The following is a 19,447-nucleotide window of genomic DNA, read 5'->3' on the forward strand; positions in this document are numbered from 1 at the left end:
TACTTTGTTATGACAGCCCTGGCAAACTCAGACAGGCTCTGTCACCTTGGAGCTTTGCAGGAGTGTATTATGTTTATGACAAAAAGAGCTGGGAATAAAGTTTAAAGAGTTAGCAGTTCCTTGTCATAGAAATGGGGTAGTCAACTACTCTGACCTTGACAGAGGTCACTCGTTGCCAGTGACTAAGTCCTAGTTTCATGAAGAAGATACTCAGTTGCATTTTGCCTGTCATGGTGGAACCAGAATCATAGAAGCAACCTGGCATTTCTAGGTCACAAGAGTGGAGAGGGCTGGCTTTTTTCTTAAGTGGCATCTTTTCCTCTTGTGGGGCTGCTATGGCTTTCAAAGAAAGATGCTTGGCATAGGTGCCACCAGCCATTCTGATGATCTGGACTTCTGTTTCTGGTATGGGTTTTGTTTTTGTTTAATCGTGGTAAAATACACATAACACAGAATTTACCATCTTAACCATTTTTACATTTCAGCAGTGTTAAGCATATTCACAGCGTTGTGCAACCAGTGTCTAGGGCTCTTTTATCATCTTGCAAAACTGAAACTCTATACCCCTTAAAAAACAACTCCCCATTCTCCCTTCCCCCCAGTCCCCAGCAAGCACCATTCTTTCTGTCTCTGAGTTTCACTACTCTGGGTACCTCATATAAGTGGATCATACAGTATTTGTCTTTTGGAGACTGGCTTATTTCACTTAGCATAATGTCCTCAGGGTTCATCCATGTTGAAGCATATGTCAGAATTTCCTTCCTTTTGAAGGCTGAGTAATAGTCCATTGTGTGTATGTATGACATTTTGCTCATCCTTTCATCTGTCAGTGGACACTTGGGTTGCTTCCACCTTTTGGTTCTCATGAATAATTCTGCTATGAACATGGGCATATACATATTTCTTTGAGATCACGCTTTCAGTCCTTTGGGGTATATTCTCAGAAGTAGAATTGCTGGATTATATGCTAATTCTATTTTTAATTTTTTGAGGAACCTCTGTACTGTTTTCCACAGCAGCTGCACCATTTTACATTCCTACCAGCAGCGCACAAGGGTTCCAATTTCTCCACATCCTTGCCAACACTTGTTATTTTCAGTTGTTTTCATAGTAGAATCTTAATGGGTGTGAGATGGTATCTCGTTGTGGTTTTATTTTTATTTTTAAAGAGTGGATTTATCCACAGAATGGTACAAAATGGAGGAAACTGCTGAACTGGTTGGGTTTTCTGAAGATTCAAGTCAGAAAAATATATCCCCTTTCATACATTTTCTGTTGTCACTGATGCCCACATTTATTCATGAAGCACAAGATAGAAGAGGCCACTGGACATTAATTTCATCACGTTTTTATTGTATGCTTGATGTATGTAGAGACAATTCCAAGGGCAAGCAGTGGAGGGGGAAGTTATCTGGTCTGTAGATATTTTACAAAAGGCTGTTAAGACTACACGGTCAGTTCCCACTGCAGGAAACAAAGATTTCCTTTTTTATTATTCCCTGCCAATAGTATTTTCCAGCTCACACATTTAACTTCTCACAACATGATTGCAAACGTGTACATAGTCATTCCCACGAGAAATCTGCATGTGACATTTCAGGATGTTTGAATTCAATCAGATAAAGCACATTTGACACAAACCATAGGAGGGGAGCTGGGACTTAGGACCATGTGGAATGAAATGCCACTGCTACAGGGAAGCACAAGGGAGTGCTGGGACAGCGCGTGTGTGTGACCTGCCACTCCTCCCTGTCCATACAAGAACAGCCAGCTGGGTGACTTCCCCTCCCTCCTTCCTCCATGTGCTTCCTTCCTGAAGCTGAGAGCTCAGCTGAAGACCCTCCCCGTAAATGACTTGACTGGTCTTCAGTCAAGAATGCAGTTAGTGGTTTCATAACAGACACACTGGTCTCTCTCGGCTTCCCTGCTGGGCCGACCAGCAGTGTAACACCTGTACCAACGTGGGATGACATCAGTTACGAAGCAAAGTAGGTTGCCTGGTTGATAATTATTTTTTATACCTAATGATTCACCCAATAGTGAAGAAACTTCATGGCTAATATCTAATAGGCATACACCTGCTCTGTCAGACAGCTTGTAAGAAAGACTCTTTCGAATGATGACACTGTATCTTATGTAATTGGGCACTAAAGAATCACTATAATTTCAAGTATGTCCTTATTCTACCTAAAGTTCCAAACCACCTCCAAGAATGAAAGAGTACTACTTCTGCTTTGCTAACTTCCTGTTACTGGAGCCTCTGCCCTCCTGCCCCCCCAACCCCCAGAGTGTGAGTTGTGTTCAGCTATGGTAAATCCCATCTACTAGACAAGACCAACTAGCTTATGTTTGGTTATGGGGCACGAGACTGGGGAGAGATTCTGTCCTTCTTGGCCATGTTGTCTTTCTGCACAAAGCATGCACACCCCCCACCCAAGTCTTAATGGATACACAAATGGTATTTTAGGAGGCTATTTGCACACTGACCTTTAAACATTATTTTCATAGTTCATCTTGAATATTCATTTCCCCCATATTGCCTTTAGAAAAGCAATCCCTAGTCAAGAAATCACCCACATAATGATAAGCATTTTTCAAAAGCAGAGTCTGTTAGGAGCATATAAAAACAAACAGCCTGCTTAAAATCCAACAACATGTTTCAGGCTAGTAATGTAAGTAGATAAAAGTCACTAGAAGTGAGCACAGTCACATGAGCAAATCTTTTGCTCTCTTCTTGTCCTTCCTCATGCATCTCACTGCACAAAGAATCTGTCCACTGCTGTCATTCGGGTTTTGACTGTACACAGACCACCTCTATACCTGATGGAAGCGTCCCAGGCTGTGCCACAGAGGGCCGCCACGCCCTCTAGTGGTTAAACAGGGGCATCACAATTGTGAGGTACAGCGTCAGCCAAAACAACTCTCAATTAGGACTGGCCCCTCTCTGAGGTGCTGGACTAAGGTCAAGGTCCCCTAACAGGAGTAGCCATTGTGTTTCCCACTGCACAATGGCTAGGTAACAGCATAAAGCTGGCTGGGTTTTCCGTGACCTTCGTTTGGTCCATAATAATGAAAGCAGGCCTCTGTAATTTACTCTCACTAGACTTCTTTTGGTCAAACCCCAAATCACCTTGGGTATCTCAGACATGCCAGGTCCGATGAAATGTTTCCATAATAGATGGAGATGGGAGCAAGGGGTGAGATTTTGGAGTGGCTTTCTGCATCATCTTCTAAATAACCACTGAGCACGCGGACTTAGGAGGGGATGAGGTGCCCACATCATCCTGGAACCCCACCCTTCCCCCCTTGGCAGTTGTAGACAGACACTCTCAGAATGGCTGCTCCACCTAAGAGGAGACCCTAAGTTCAGCAACAGGGAAAGCCCCGGCCAAACCTGGACAAAACAACAACGACAAGCTACTGTGAATGACTGCTGTTACCTTCGTCAGCTCAAATATCCTTCCCATCTCTCACCACTTGTAGTCAGTGATTTTACATGCAGAATTTACAAAACTGCTGGGCAGAAAGCTCACGGTGCTCTTATGCTACACTCTCAAAGGGGACTTGGTAGAAAAAAAGATTTGTTCTGATAAAACCTGTGACCCTCAGTGTCCACATCTGTGTATGGGGCCCGAGTCCCTTCCAGCTCTCATGGCCTGTGATATGCAGCTGCTGCAAAGGAGTCACTAACTCTAAGTCACTTCCAAGACTGGTGACACTTACAACATTTCCGTCTGTAAATTCCTATCAGTGGTAAAGTGTCATTAGGCCCAAATGCTACGGGTGAGGCTGGAGTAATTAAGCTGCTGTTCTCCCACTAGTTGCTATATTAACATGCATTTCTAATAATCCTCTCTGCCCCCTTTCCCTTTCAAGAGTGGTTGAGAGTCTCAATAGCTGGAAGTACGGCCCCCCGCCCCCCCGACACCTGCCCACTTCAGCTATCAGTCTGAAGGCAGCTCCTGGGTCACGCAGAGCACGAGTAATAAGGAGAAGGACCAGGGAAAGCCAGTTGCTTCCTACGCAGCATCGTGGGCTATAACAGGCTGAGCAGGAAGGGTGGGGGTTGGATTGCTACCCTGGAGCGAAATGCTTCTGCATCCATCTGTCACCTTCTTGCCCTCTGACTTCCCAATACTGAGCCCATCTGGTCCTCCTTGCATGCTTTTCTGCGCTCTGGTGGGAAGTCAAATCCTTCACGCAAACACGACACTGAAAACAAATCAGTTTAATTAAAGCCTCTGCTGAGATAATGTAGTGGCTGCTCAGATTCCAGCTACTTTAACTGGAATCTAAACAGTCAAGAGTTTCTCCTTTTCTTTCCCTCATTAGCTGAGAGATTCGCAGCTCTGTGGGGTGGAACTACGCCACAGGGCCATTTAATTAATCCTAAACTAGATGGCGGTCACCAGGCCCAGAATCATTTCTACACCATGCATCTGTGGGGAACGGTGGGGGAGATGCTGCTGTGCAGGGAGAGCCGCCGTGCCTTTTGGGAGATCCATGTGGTGATTCGGGAAGTCACTGGCATGGCTGCCTCTGAATCTCCAAAGTGGGCAAGTTCCAGCTAACACAGATGACCAGCTCCCCCGCACTTGGACGCAGAATGTGGGTCCACCGCACACAAGCACAGTGCATAGCAGATGAGTTCTTTAAGGTTCACGGGATTCGGGATGGAGCTGGGAGTGAGGAGGAATCCCCTTTATTCCTTCCCATTGGTTTGTCCCTCAGAAGACTCATGAGGAGACATTCTGCACAACAGACATGCACGCAGGTTAAAGGAGGCCAGGACGTTCTCCCTCAAGTACACACGGCAGAGCCCTGAGCCAGACAGAGACGTGCCTTTTGTTAAAACCTGAAAGAAGCCGTTACTGAGAGAAAGATGAAGACTTCAAAAGATTTTGCTTTTCCCACAAACTCAGCACTGTGGAGCCTGTCTTTCAAGGCCCCAGGAACTCTCTTCCTCCCGTGAAAAAGCTAATGTGTCCATTGTCACTGAAATGCAATAATAGCAGCTTAAAATCCACAATGTCATACAATCGAACAACAGGCAAATGGGATACAAGTGACATTGCAAAAGAAGGGGCCTACACTGCAGAGGAAGGGGACGTTTCGAGATTCGAGGCGGAACACAAGCTAACGGTGCGACTTTAACACATGTGAACGTTCTCATTTTACTCAAACAGGAGAGCGGTTTGTTTTGCTGGTAATTTAGTAAGGTGGGAAACCTTAAATAAGAAGGGGCCAGGGAATGCTTACTTCACTTAAAGAACTTAATCTCCGTATCAACACAGTCATAGAAAAGATCCCCCACTTCAGTAGGGTCCAGGGGGGCAGAGCTGGTCAGGATTTCTTCCATGGCTTCCAGGCCTTGCTTCTCCAGTTCCAGCATGGTCTTCCTCAGCTTGCGTCCTTGCTCCTGAGGAAGGACCAAGACAGTGGGGGTCATTGCCATGGACACAGAAAGCCTCCCGGGGGCCCCCTCACCCCATTCGATCTGTTTCCCACACGACTGCCATGAGGATAGTTCTAGAATGCCAATGTGGGTATGTCACGGCTCTGCTTGGAGTACTTAACAGAGCTCCCCGCCGCCTTCAGGATAAAATCCAGATTCCTGAGGGACACTCAGGGAAGGCCCTTTGTAACACACGAGGCTCTTGCTTGCGTCACCTCCTGCCAGGCCCCGTGTCTCCTTTCTCTCCAGCAAGACTGAATTAACTGCATTCCTCCAAGCCATGCTACTCTTTCTCACCACTGCACAGGAGCCCCTGCTCTCCCTCAACATTTGGGCCACATGCAGCCATCTTCAGGCCTCCTTGAGCGCCTTCCCTCTGGGCACCCACAGCCCAATGTCTTCTGCCATGGCTCTTCTCTTCCTGTCTTGTAAGGGTTTGTCTACTTGCCTGTGTTCCCCCATTAGACATGACCTCCTGGGGAGTGAGAACTGCACTTAGCTCTATCCCACCATGCCTGGGACATAGTAGAAACTCCCAATAAATGCTTGCTGAGTGAATAAATGGATGAATGAATAAAAGCATGCCATGTCTATCCCCAATTTACTTTTTTTCTGAGGTGGTGAGATCTCTTCTTCCAAGTGGGACTCACTCATTTACGGTAGATGACAGTGAAAAGCTTTCATTTGCCCAATTGTCCCAGAAGGAAGGAGCTGCTGTGACCATCCATCCACCACTTCCTAACGCTGCCTTGACTCACACCAATGGTCAGTTCTAAATTTCAAAGCCCAATGTCATCAGTCTCATCTCTTGGAAATTTTGTGTAGAATAGCTCAGAACATATAGCCATTCCTACCTCTGTCATCTAGTTGCCAAATATCCACAAAACCATGCACCACATGGTGACATTTTTACTCGGGCTTACTGTCACCCACCTAGAAATATGTGGTGTCAGGAACTGATGCGGACAGCCCAGGACAAATGCAGTGGAGCCCAGCAGCAGTGGTCACGGCTGCAGGGAAACACTCGGCAGGGACACAGGTGTGGAATAACTGTGCGCCTTTTACATGTCACGATGGTCATTTCTGGGGCATTAGAAGAGCAAGTTCTAGGAAAAGTGAGACTGCCCTTCTCAGAGACACTTTCTGAATTCTCTTAGGTTTACTGCTGATGCTGCATAGTCCACTGTCCCGAACATCAGAAAGTAACTCCCCAGTCCACACAAAGTGCATGCACCAGTTTACCTAAAAGGTGTCCTTTCTTAGGACAAACTGGACCTGTTACAGTTGCTAAATCAATGCTTGGGAAGCCGATGAGCATCCAATGAGCACGCTCCTTCCTCCTCCCCTCAGCAAAATCGAGGCTTGGATTTATATGAAAGTCCATCTCTCCTGGCTGCCGTGGGCATATACCGGCTGTCTGTCTGGTTTGAACTGATGTCTTGTCACTTTATCTACCAAAGCTATGGTGCGGAGGGCAGTTGCACTTTGAAGAATAACTTTTTTTAACTAAAAACTTAATCTTTTATTCAATTGTCATAAAATATACATAACATAAAATTTACCATGTGAACCATTTTTAACGTACAGTTCAATGGCATTAAGTACACGCACATTGTTGTGCAACCACTGTCCATCTCCAGAACTTTTTTAAACAACCTATGATTGCCTCTTTAAATAAAGCGTGGCCATCACATACAACTTTTTACCCCCAAAAGTACACAAAGAATTTTAGACAGCCAAAAAGCAGTTGTCCCTGTTAGAACTGCACATTTCTATTATTCCCAGGTAAACAGTGAATGAAAGAGGGCTTTTCTTAGCCCACTGAGTTCTAGAATAACATCAAAACTGCAGGCTTTGTTGCATTTGGTTTCAAGAGACTGGGTCCGGGCCGGCCCGGTGGCGCAGTGGTTAAGTGCTCATATTCCGCTTCAGTGGCCCGGGGTTCACTGGTTCAGATCCCGGGTGCGGACATGGCACCGCTTGGCACGCCATGCTGTGGTAGCGTCCCACATATAAAGTAGGGGAAGATAGGCATGGATGTTAGCTCAGGGCCAGTCTTCCTTGGCGAAAAGAGGAGGATTGGCAGCAGATGTTAGCTCAGGGCTAATCTTCCTCAAAAAAAAAAAAAGAAAAAATCAAACTGGGTAGAAAAATTAACACCAGCCTCCTAGGAAGGGCCTTGGGAAGTGGATTTCTGGGAGGAGATATGCTGGAGAGGAGCATCTTGAGGAGCTTGTTAACTGCTTTCTGCCTCCTTTCTCACTGCCCTCACCACCCTCCACAGGCCCACACCCCGGCTCACCTGGTCACTTTCGATGACAGCGCGTGCCCACTCGTGAGCCTTGTACAGCTCATGCCGGCGGTCTGGTTTCTCCTGGAACCGAGGCTCCTTTTTGGCAGGGTCATCGTCCCCAAAACAGGGAGACTGTGCTTTGGGGACAAGTTTTACATCATCGACAAAGATGAAAGGCTTGAATATGGACCTGGAGAGAAGGAAGAGGTGCTTCAGCCAGACGGAGCTTGGGGCGTGAGGACACCCAGAGACTGAACTTTCATTCAGCAAACACTCCCTGGGCCAGCTCCCGGTGGGTGGTGGGGGGTGGGTGGGCAGTGGGTGGGTGCATGCCAAGAGAGACACTACTGCATGTTTCAGTAAATATTTTAGTAAAACTAACTGCCATGTATAAGGAGCAAATTCTTCTATTTACAGGGAGGAGACATCAAGACAGACTTGCTTTGTTCTGGAAAGGCCATTTGAGAGGCCCCTTTCAGTTACATAAAGTAAGGCAAAGAGATACACAGTGTTTTGAGAAAACCACGCAACAGGCCACCTGTTTGAGTTGGAAGAAGTCTGCCTTTCTCTACCATGGTTTGCTCGAAAGTGGCCTCCTGGAAGGTTCCGAGACCCCATCTCTTTTTTTTTAGGGTCTACCTTATTTGAAAATTTTTGGAATATCTCTAATAGACTCAGGGAGGGAACAGATTAAGAAAGACAGATGGCAAAAGAAAAAAAAGATCCCAGAGGCCCCAGAAAGGACACACCACAGAGAGACAGAAGTCTGGTTGTGAGAGAGCAGCTCTGGGCACGGTGGGTGGCTAGTGCAAGAACTCTCATTCAGCTCTTTTGGCATATGGATATATCTTAGCGAAAGTGACTGTGTGTGTGTGTGTGTGTGTGTGTGTATGTATACCTGGGCACATGTCAACACAACACACACACACCCAAAAGAGCCATGTATCTAAAGAACTGAATCCTGGGGTCCCAGGCCAACAGGGTGTGTGGTGACCACAGCTGACTGTAACACTAGGGAGACAACGTTATTCTCCCCTTTCTGCACCAGAAAAAACACCGCTAGATCAAAGCAGTACCCCTGGCACAACACAGGCACCTCTGGGCCTTGAGGGTGGCCTGTTTTCAGCCACACCACAGGGCAGCACCTGCAATAACAATCAGAGAGAATAAGACACACACATACACGCATGTGTATCGATCAGATTTTGGTTATCTTCTCTCCTCTTAACTGGTGCCCCTGGGCCCATTCCCTGCCTCAAGCGGGTTAGAAGTGAGCTCGGGTATTGATTCCCTCAGCCCCGGGGTGTCTGGGCTTGGGTCAGCCAGAGCAGCTTTGCTGGGGCGCCATAACCTGAAAAGAAGTGGGAACGGATGACTTGCTACCCAAATTGTGTCCTTGGACTTGAGACATCAGCATCCCCCTCAGGCACCAGCCCCCTCCTTCTGAGTCAGAATCTGCATGTTAATAAGCTCCCGGGGGTGCATGGCAGACCAAGTCTAAGGAGCACTACTGGAGACAACAGTGATGAGAAATAACCTCTTAGCTTAGTTCCCTGAGGTCGTCAAAGGAAAGAAGGCTCAGGAGGAAAGACCCTGATCACAGTATGCAAGACAGGGCTCAGGCTAATTTGATGTGAATATTCAGAGCCTTGAGATCTCTGCACCCCAAGCTGGGGAAGCAGGTGGTACTGGTGAAGCACCGGGCTCTCTGCTGTTCTCTGCAGGTGATGCAAACACACACACGTGGAGACGGGGCCCATCCTGGGCCCCATCTCCTGGGAAGCACAAGGCATGCGGGCTGGGCCCGATTCCACCAGGCCAAGCCCTCCCAAGGACTTCCCTCCCCAAGACAGAGGGGAGTGACCCTGTCCAGAGGGAGCACACACTGTGGCTTCCTACAGCCTCTTGAAACAAGATCATTCTTTTTCCCTTCTCCTGAATGCTGACTGTTGAAAGTGAAAGGAATTAACACCAAATAGAAAAGTGTCTAAAGCAATGTTGATTACGTGACATTGAATTCTCCAATTGGTCATTTAGTTGATTCTGCAAAAGGGCTGCAGATGAGGGTTCGCTGAAGGAGGGTAACAGGGGGAGAGGGAGGGGAAGAGGGGAAGGAAGAGGAAAAAGGAGGGGGAGGGACAGGGTTGGAGAGAGAGTCCAGCAGAAAGATACCCAGAACAAACTGCTCTGGGCCCCCCTAGGCTCTGAGGACACAGCAGCCTCACAGCAAGCAAGCATCCCATCCTTCAAGGCCTGACAGCATTCAGGGACCTGAGAAGTCAGTGCCTGAAGCCTCCTTGGCTGGCGTAGAGACCCTTCTTTGGGAACCTGGGCCTGGGGCTCCTGCCAAGCAGCCCTGAGCCCGCCCAGTAACCCTTTCTCTGCCGCAGGGCTGTGCGCTGGGCAGAAAGGGGCAGAGCTGTGGCTCCCGCGGGCTTGGGCTTGGCAGGGGGGCCGGTGCAGGCTCAACCACTGGCGAGCCTGGGGGACTGCAGTGTCCAGCAGAGCCGCTGAGCCTGGCTGCTGCGGAGACCCCTCCGGAGAGGCGTTCTCCCGGTTGCCCTCCACCCGCGCCAGGCTGAGGATGATGTTCACATGTGTGATGCCACCCTCTCCACCCCCTGCTCTGTACCTCTCTTCTCCACCCCTCAAAAGCCTGCGTGGGAGTGATCTTTTCATCGGGAAACCTGTCATTTCATTTCTGAAACCTCAGGACTTTATGTACTATGCATCTCAGAACCATCTGACACGCTGGCCCCACTGGGGAGAAGGAGGACAGCCCAGCAGCAGCCCCCCTCTGGGCTGAGCTGTGATCCCAGGTCTGCCTGCCTCAGCGACAGCGGGGGTAGGAAACTAGGCTGGGACTGAGAATAGGGGTGTGCATCCCCTCTCCACCTCCGACCAAGTGTGGGGCCCTCAATGGTCTCCTTCTCTGTTTGTCATCTGGCCCAAAATGATCTCTACAGTCCCATCTAGCTTCTAAATCTATTGTGTTATTTCTATTTCTATGTCATGCAGCGTGAACCTGTGACTCTGACTTCAAGAAGTTCATGGTAAGCACACTCACAGTCTTCTGCATCCAATATACAGGATAATAGTATAGCAAAAAATCAGAACATTCTATTTGTTGAACTTCAAACCCACTCCACACTCACTGGAATGTGGGGGTTAGTTTAACATCAATAAGGCATCTGGTAGCTTCTGTAAAACAAGAAGTATCACATGTTTATCCCTCCCACCTATCAGTCTTATTTTTAAAACAAATAATGCATATGATGAGGTTCCCATAATATTCTAAAGCAGCCAAAGTTCTGCAAAGATTTTTTCCAAAGTCTACAAGGAAGTCAGCGTCCTCGATTACTAATAATATGAAGCATGGATCTGTCAGGCAGTTAAAGGGAGATTTTTAGAGATTGGATACATAAAAATTACTGCTAATCATATATTGCAATAATACCAACATTTATTTAAACCAGAATGCAGGAATTATCTATGACTTGGGCTTGACAAATTGTGTCTACATATCCAGAAAAGGTGAATGTAGATAACTCAGTGGTTCCCACACGTTCTGATTTCTTGCCAATCTTTATAGAAAATTGCATTAAAAATCCAAAAAGGTGAGGAGGTACTCTGACATTTTCCCACACTTCCACCTCAGATGGTAGCTTCCTAAATGCCACTTGAGTGAATATATGCCAATTAATGGCCCAGAGAGACGAAATGACCTGACCAAGGTCACATGTCCAGCTCGTGGCAAAGCTAAAACTGGGGGGTGACAACTCCTCCCAGGCCACTGGGCAGTGTTGGGCCCACTTCATCATGCATGTGGAGCACCCCCAGAGTGTCCCGTGGGTGGCTCTGATGGGGACATGGCTGAGAGGGCTCCAGAGAGCTGATTCTGCTCTGTCCTCAGAGCTGCCTCTCAGACTGACCTTCAGAGAAGTCACCTAACCTGGAATCGCCTGGTCACTCAGCCCCTCCCTGGTGCAGTGTGACATGAACACAAGAGGATAGGCCCAAAAGAGGGAAATGCTTCCAATGGCAAAGGGCAGCCCAGCGGCTGGGTAAGGAGGAGCACCAAACGTGGCCAAGCTATCTAAAGGACCCCCGTGCGGGACAATTCAACAAAGGAGGCCATGAGCGGCACTAAAGGGGACCACATGACTACAACCGTCAGCTCTCACTGAGACAAATCTACGGTCCGAGGCACAGTCTGATGACGCAAAGCACAGCACGGGCGTCAACGTCTGTCTCAGAGGTCTGCGGAGTGTCAGCCTCGGGTGACACTTTGAGCCAGAGCCAAGAAATGTCCTCCGTGGAGGCATCTTTGCCTTTTTTATCCTTTTGTACCTCCTAAAACCTTGTGATGGATGCACCAAGCCAGTGTCAAAAATCTGTTTTCCTCTCATTTATTTTCTCGTTTGGAAGGAAAACAAAATTATCCTGAAAATCTCTATTATTTTATAGTGTATCATCATTTTTAAAGTGCTTGCATTCAATTCCCATGGTACCCTATTCATTCATTCATTCATTCATTCATTCACTCAGTATGTGTTGAGTGCTGACTGAGTAGCAGATACTGTTCTAGGTACTAGGGATACAGCAGTGAACAAGGCAGGACAAAAACTTCTGTCCCATCTTACAGACGAGATGACTGAGGCTCACAGACACTAAGTGCTTTGTCCGAACGCACATTCCCCATAAGCGACAGATCAAGAACTAAATTCAGATCTTCCAAAGCCAAGGTCAGTTTTTTCCTCACTCCCACTCACCGCTATATCCTTCTGTTAGTTTTTTTATACACATCGTGCTGTTGCAGAAAAATAAAGTCCTTGTGCTTTGGGATTTGGAATTTTAATATCAGCGGCCAGCTAACACTTGTGACTTCAAATATGACTCTGTTCTTACTGAAGGAGCAGAAACTCCCTGAGGGACTAAGCTGGGCTGATCCAGGCCCTGGAGGCCCCGGCAGATCCCCCGAGGGCAGCCTGGCACTGATGGGAGCAGCACACAGGCTCCCTCTCAGAGGAATCTCCTAAACTTTGAGCCAATCTGAAAAGAACCTAGAATGACCAGTTTCTCTGAATTGCAGGGGTCCCTCCGAATGGTTCATCTGTGGGTCATTCAGCTTTACTACGAGTCACTTTAATCATAGAGTCAAAGCCACACCTGGCCGAGAGCAGAACCTTTCAGGGAGGGGGCGTTTCCACGTAAGGGAAAGACAACAAGTACTTTTGGAGCATGGGACACCCTTAGGGCTGGATCCAGATACCCTGGGAGGTTTTGAAAAGTCAAAATCGAAGGGTAGGAGAGAGAAGAAAGACGGTGTTGGAAGAATTCTGAATTAAGTTGGGGGTGGAGGATGCTGTTTTGTGTAGGGCCTCAGCTCTGTGTGTCTGTGCAGGCTGTGCCCTGCGCTGTTCCAGGGGCTGCATTTACACAAACTACGGGTCTACAGCCCACAATGTTATCTCCAATAACAACAAAGTGTCGCTGGTGGCTAACTTTTGAATTAACCAGTTGAGACAGTCTCAGTTGATCCAGTTTAGCCTCGCGAGTTTAGTATAATGGGAAGAGGAGGAAACAAAACACACACACACACACTCATACACGTGCACACAGAGACCACGTCCCTTGCACCTCCTCAGCTCCTTGCCACTAGTTAAAGTAGGTCAAACACCCTATTTTCCCAGAACTCCCTCCCTATTTTCTGCTTCCTAGGCTGAAGTGCACAGCCTGATACAGTTAAAGACATGGGCTGGGAAATAGCCTTCTAATATTTAAAATGGAAAATTTTAAAACTCTCTCTCCCTCTTGGTTTATCCACCCTGTATCTTGAGTATTTGTGTGTCTTCTCAGTGGTGTGCTGGTTCGACAACTATATTTCTGAAAAAAAATCAGCCCTGATTCATGGTGTGTGCCAATTTCTGTGGTGTAAATACGCCCCCTGTGGCCCATTTCAAGCTACCAATGTGACATCGCTGAACACAGGGTTGGGAAGAGATGCCGGTAATGAGCTCTCACCCTCCTCTCTACTGTTTCCCTCCCCGATTCTTCACATGGATGAAGCTTTAGGAAGCGCTGGTTTCCAACTGTGAAACGGTTTCCAGAGGTCAGAACTAGTGCACTAAAGCTGACCAGTGTCACGATATGAATGACTGAGGCACCAGCTGACGCAACTGAGTATTAGTATGATGGAATTTGCCTTCTCAATAAAATCAATTAAAGATCTTTTGCATCTCCCTCTCTCTCTCAAACTTTTGCATCTCCTCCCAAGTTTCAAACTTGCATAGTACATATTAGGAGGCAGAGAGGAAAAAAGAGAGGGAAGGAGGAAGAGAAAAAGAGAATGTGAGAACGAGTTATTTGAAGAAAAGGATTGATATTCGGTACAATGAGCAAAGGACAGAATTGTACTGAAGCAGAAAGAACAATGTCCCCTGGCTTCTAACATTGACGGGAGGGATAAATAAAACGCTCCTGCTCTTTCATCATAATCTCTTGCAAGTCCACTGCCCTGAAACTATTTCCTGACAACATCTCTCTAATGTTTTTAACATTAGCAGAAGCCGGCTAAAATTTCCCTAATTTTACTACCTAAAACCCAAGAGTAGATCATTATGCTTCTTGCTGACAAAATACAAAATGTTGAACATGCCCAATTACATAGAAACATTGAAAATGTTGAATAGGAAAAAAATCTACGACGCTTGTACAATCACAGTAGGAAATGCAGCTCATTTAACCAGAGAAGATACAAATGAACGTCCTCCAGAAAGCCCTTAATTTTCTTTAAGGCTTTTCCAATTAATTTAACCATGAATAATTTGCTTATAAAATTACTTGAAATTTTCTATTTTAAATATTAGAAGGCTATTTCCCAGCCCGTTTCTCTAATTGTATGAGGCTGTGCACTTCAGCCTAGGAAGCAGAACTCTTTATATTAGCATCCTGGCCTCACAAAGCCCTGTCTACTGAGACAGTTGGAGCAAGGTTCTGAGACATTAGGGGGAAAGGAGGTCAATACAGTCATTCTCCAGTTCAACCCTCTCCTTCAAAGCCTCCTGTTCCCTAAAGAACCGTGTCCAAATACCTCGGCAGAGCATTCCAGACATTTCCAAGTAAGTCTCTAAATGCCCACAAGTACCTGTGTGGGCCAGCAGCAACTGCTCACAAGAGGCTGCTCAGCCACCAGCATTGGGGGACAAGCTAGCTGAGAGTCCATGAGGGGAGATCCAGACACCAAGGAGAGGAAGGATGAGCACCAGATCTGGTGGACCAAAAAATCGGAGGAGAGGCCCACTGACCAAGCATTCAGAAGTGGGAGATAAAAATCAAGAGAAAGCAGGGGCCGGCCTGGTGGAGAAGTGGTTAAGTTCACGTCCTCCGCTTCGGCGGCCTGGGGTTCACCAGTTCGGATCCCAGGCGTGGACCTAGCACCACTCAGCAAGCCATGCTGTGGTAGGCGTCCCATATATAAAATAGAGGAAGATGGGCACAGACGTTAGCTCAGGGCCAGTTTTCCACAGCAAAAAGAGGAGGATTGGCAGCAGATGTTAGCGCAGGGCTAATCTTCCTCAAACAAAAAAAAAACATCAAGAGAAAGCAGCTGGAGTCAAACAGGAGGCACGTCCTGGACCTATGCTGAAGGGGTGAGGCTCACTATCAGAGGCCAGCAGAGGTACCTCACAAGGGTGGCTGGGTTTGTTTAGCAGAGGAGAGATGGAAACCTAATCTACAAGAGGATGCACAACTGCAACTGCGTGCCTTGCTGTTTCATGCCTCTGTGCCTTTGCACATGCTGTTCCCTCTACCCAGAATATCATTCCTGCTTTTTGTACCTAACAAACTCCTACTCTTCCCACAATACCCAGCACTCAAGAGTTCCTTCCTCTGTGAAGTTTTTCTTCATCCTCTCCTTTGTGCACACCTCTTAACTTGTACACACCTTGTCCCCAACAAGCATAATATTTGGTACACAGTAGGTGCTTAATAAGTGCCTGTTGAATGAATAAGTGAGTGAATAAAAAACTAAGAATAGCTTATACCAAATTTACTAGTCAGGTCATGCTAGAAAGATCTATTAATATTGGTAGTAGTTTAAAAAATCAGACCCGACAAGCAAATAAATGTAGGGGCTAGGATCATCCCCATTGTATAGTACAGAAACGGAAGCTTAGAGAAGTTAAGTAACTTATACTGCTTCTAAGTGAGAGAGGTGGAATTCAAAATCCTGGCAGTTTATTCTAGAGGCTGTGTTCTCAACCACTGTGCAATACTACCTCTTTGCTGAAGTGCACGGGCAGAAAGCAATCGCCTAAAACACAGCGTCTGAAAGAACAGGCCAGTGAACTTGAGGTTGCTTCAGTCTGCACGGCTCTGGGCCATTCTCTCCTTGAACTCAGAGGAACTGGTTGTTCTGATCAATCTTGGGCATTCCTGTGATCCCTCCGTCTCACTGTATCTTGTTTATCTCTGTATTCCCCATATATAGCACAACCCCTGGCCCATGATACATATTCAATATATACTTTTTGAATTTAAAACAATTTGATTCCATGATTTTGATGAATACCGTGTGACTAAAGCCAAGACCTTCCCTTAATCAGAGCTCTTTGTGCTGCGCTAGCCGTGTGGAGGCCGACCGAGAAACCTGACTCGGCTGCACAAGAGGAGGTGCAGGAGCCTAGTGTGCGCTGGTTGGGTGAACACTGAAGGGAAGCACGCACTTTCCGCCTAAGTGACTGTGTTTCAGACGAACCTGGAAGGATCTGGAGTCCCGGTAAAGTAGTGAATGCACGGTGAGCTTCGATTCTGAGGCAGGACGGACACGACACTGGCTGTGGTGAGGAACAACTCAGAGTCTATACAGACTCCACTGGCTTTGTCCCGTAAGATGTCAATCATGGTCTGCACAGAGATGCTTTCTGTAAAGAAAAAAGAGAGAGAGAGAGAAAGGAGAGATAACTGTGGCAGGCTGCTAACCATAATCCATTCACTCCTTTCCCTTTTAAGTAACTGAACCCCTGAAATTATAGCTGGGAACATAACTGCCCAACTATATTGACAGACTATATTTCCCAGCTTCCCTTGTGGGTAGTTGGGGCCATGTGATAAATCCTGACCAATGGGAGGTGAGCAGAAATGATGTGTGCAACTTCCTCATCACATCCACAAAAAGGAATGCTTGCCCTGCACTTTTCTTTTCTCCCTTCCTGCCGGCTGGGAGACGCCAGTGAGTGGACCACATGTGGAAGTCATGTGTTGAGAAAGAGTAATCCAGCAGCCCTAGACTGTCCATATACATCTCACTATAACATGGGAGAGAAATATACTTCCATTTTCTTTAAGCCACATTATTTCAGGGTCTCTTCCATACAGCACTTAGCAATACTTCAGCCAGTGTAGTAACACAATAGAATGATATCTGTAAGAAAGTATATGCAGTCTGTGCACAGCCCTCCAAGCAAGCTCTCTCATATACTCTTGTGGGTTTGTTAATACTACATGTGGAAATATGACCTCTGTGCAGTGGGAAATATACACACAGAGAGGTAATTAGAATACTCGGAGTCATTATGACTACTGGCTCTGACTTTATTAAATAGATAAACAAGTCTTTGACTACATGGGATCCCAGTTGTACGTTTGCTCCCTATGGTTATAATTCATGACAACACTGCTCTTTCAGTCTATGTTCTCAAAGTTGGAATCAAAGCATCGCACAGAGAGAAGAGACCTTAAGGTTCACTAGCACAACTCACATCCTCTTTGTAAATCTCTATTTACAACGTGTCACATCTAAAAATATTAATAATAAGCCCTTGATTCCTTGAACTATCCAGTGTTCACATTTTCTCGTTGTCTCATAAATGAGTTTATTGATTTGAATCAGGATCCAATAGGCTGATAATGTCTTTTGAATCTCTTTGAATCGCTGCCTCTCATTTTTCCTTCTTGCGTTTTATTTGTTGGGCCATTTCTCCCCCAGTTTCCCACAGTCTGGACTTTGAAGGTGGCATCCCCATGGTGTTTATTTTAATCTGTTCCCTAACCTTTGTATTTCCCAAGAACTAGTAGCCAGAGCTGGAGGCCTCATCAGATTTAGGTTTGATGTCTTGGCAGGGCTGCTTCATACGTGCTATTGTACACTTTCTTCAAGCCAGTTTTTTTTAATTAAAAACTTTTCAAGTTTTTTTAGAGTTCCCATTTTTAAATGTATCCTTTCTTACCTTCTAGCCAAGAATATATTAATTAAGTTCTACAGCAAAAGTCATAAATGTTCTTCTAGATTAAGGGTCGGCAAACTTTTTCTTAAAGAACCAGACAGTAAATATTTTAGGCTATGGGCCATATGACCACTGTCATACCTGTTACAACTGCTCACTCTGCCACTGTGGCATGGAAGCAGCCATAACAATATGCACATAAATGCATGTGGCTGTGTTCCAATAAAGTTTTATTTACAAAACAGGCAGCCACTGACAGGCCATAGTTTGCTGACCCCTGTTCTAAGTGATCAAAGGTTTGACTTACAAAACACGCACATCACTAGCAAATATAAAATATGGCCGTTGCGGTTTATTTGGAAGGGTTTCCACTCAAGCACAAAAGGAGCAAGCCATCCAGTCACCATATTTACCTAAATATGGATTCTGGTTAAGTCAATAATTGGATGGAAGGCAGAGGGCTCATGAAGAGAATTCAAGTCAACCATTAACTTAATGAATATTCATGGAACAGAGGATTATAAAAGGCATCACAAGGGGATCCTAAGATGAGTAAAAGAAACACCCCTCCCTCAAGGGCCAGTAGGCTAACGGGAGAGGACATACAGGGAGAAGGTAAGTCACACATACAAAGGCCGGGGCATAAGGAAGGTTGCAGTAAGTATCACAAAGACAAGCACGAGGACATCGGTGTTTACAGGAGACACAGGAGCAGGAAAGTTCCACAGCTGAGGAAGCATCATGTAAAATAAATGCAAGTCGTCATCTTGCCTGCACACTGGGGACGTTAGCACAAGTGGGTCTCTATATACGAGGTCTGCTCGCCTCTTTGCTCACTCTCTGACGTTCAGACAAGTTCACCAAAATAGCTACAACACCAAAGGCATGAGAGGGAGAGTTGTAAGGGATGCACTCACTCACCTTCTTGCTTTTCTAAGCTGTCTTTGCCTGCACAGCAGTCTAGATGTTCATCAGCTGGAGAAAAAACTTCCGAAAAATTGAACTCATCGTCTCCTGTCCACCAGCCTTGACTCTGAGCGTAACTCCTCAGTTCAGGATGCTCGGCGTCAATCTTAGTGGTAAGTGACAGCTGGTTGCAAATGCACTTGACTCCCTCTGTACAGAGTGCAAAGCCCAGTTAGTTGGCAATATAAAGACTTAAGAAATAGAAATTTACAAAGAATCTCTGCCCCGCAACTTGACTTTAACTGCAGGGAGGAATCGATTCAATTTTTGAAGAGAGGAACAGATGATCCTTGCTCCTCTTTTGAGGAGATCTCCCAGAATCTGGAACCAGTCCTAGCCAGGCATTACCACATTGTAAATGAGAAACAGTCACTTGATCTAAATTCACAATCAAAAGGAAACACGTGAGGCTCTTCATTCTGGCTAAATAAATCCCAAGCATTTACTGCTTACAAGAAAAGCGAAAGGTTCTTTGAAGGAGGCACAGCACTACCAACAAGACTT

The 19,447-nt window shown here is 46.3% G+C and overlaps 1 protein-coding gene across 2 annotated transcripts in view; it reads right to left on the minus strand.

The window, feature by feature from the left end:
* Positions 1-1,332: 1,332 nt before the first annotated feature.
* SCRN1 (secernin 1) overlaps positions 1,333-19,447 on the minus strand; it is a 61,598-nt gene continuing 43,483 nt past the window's right edge. For both annotated transcript variants that reach the window (XM_008522955.2, XM_070616127.1), the window contains 4 exons: positions 18,899-19,093; positions 16,510-16,675; positions 7,758-7,938; positions 1,333-5,419 (listed from right to left, as the gene is read on the minus strand). In XM_008522955.2, coding sequence (XP_008521177.1) covers positions 5,261-5,419; positions 7,758-7,938; positions 16,510-16,675; positions 18,899-19,093 — 701 coding nt within the window. In that variant the 3' untranslated portion in view covers positions 1,333-5,260. The remainder of the gene's footprint in view (positions 5,420-7,757; positions 7,939-16,509; positions 16,676-18,898; positions 19,094-19,447) is intronic.

This window comes from Equus przewalskii, chromosome 4, assembly GCF_037783145.1.
Source record: "Equus przewalskii isolate Varuska chromosome 4, EquPr2, whole genome shotgun sequence".
In the NCBI taxonomy this organism is placed as follows: domain Eukaryota; kingdom Metazoa; phylum Chordata; class Mammalia; order Perissodactyla; family Equidae; genus Equus; species Equus przewalskii.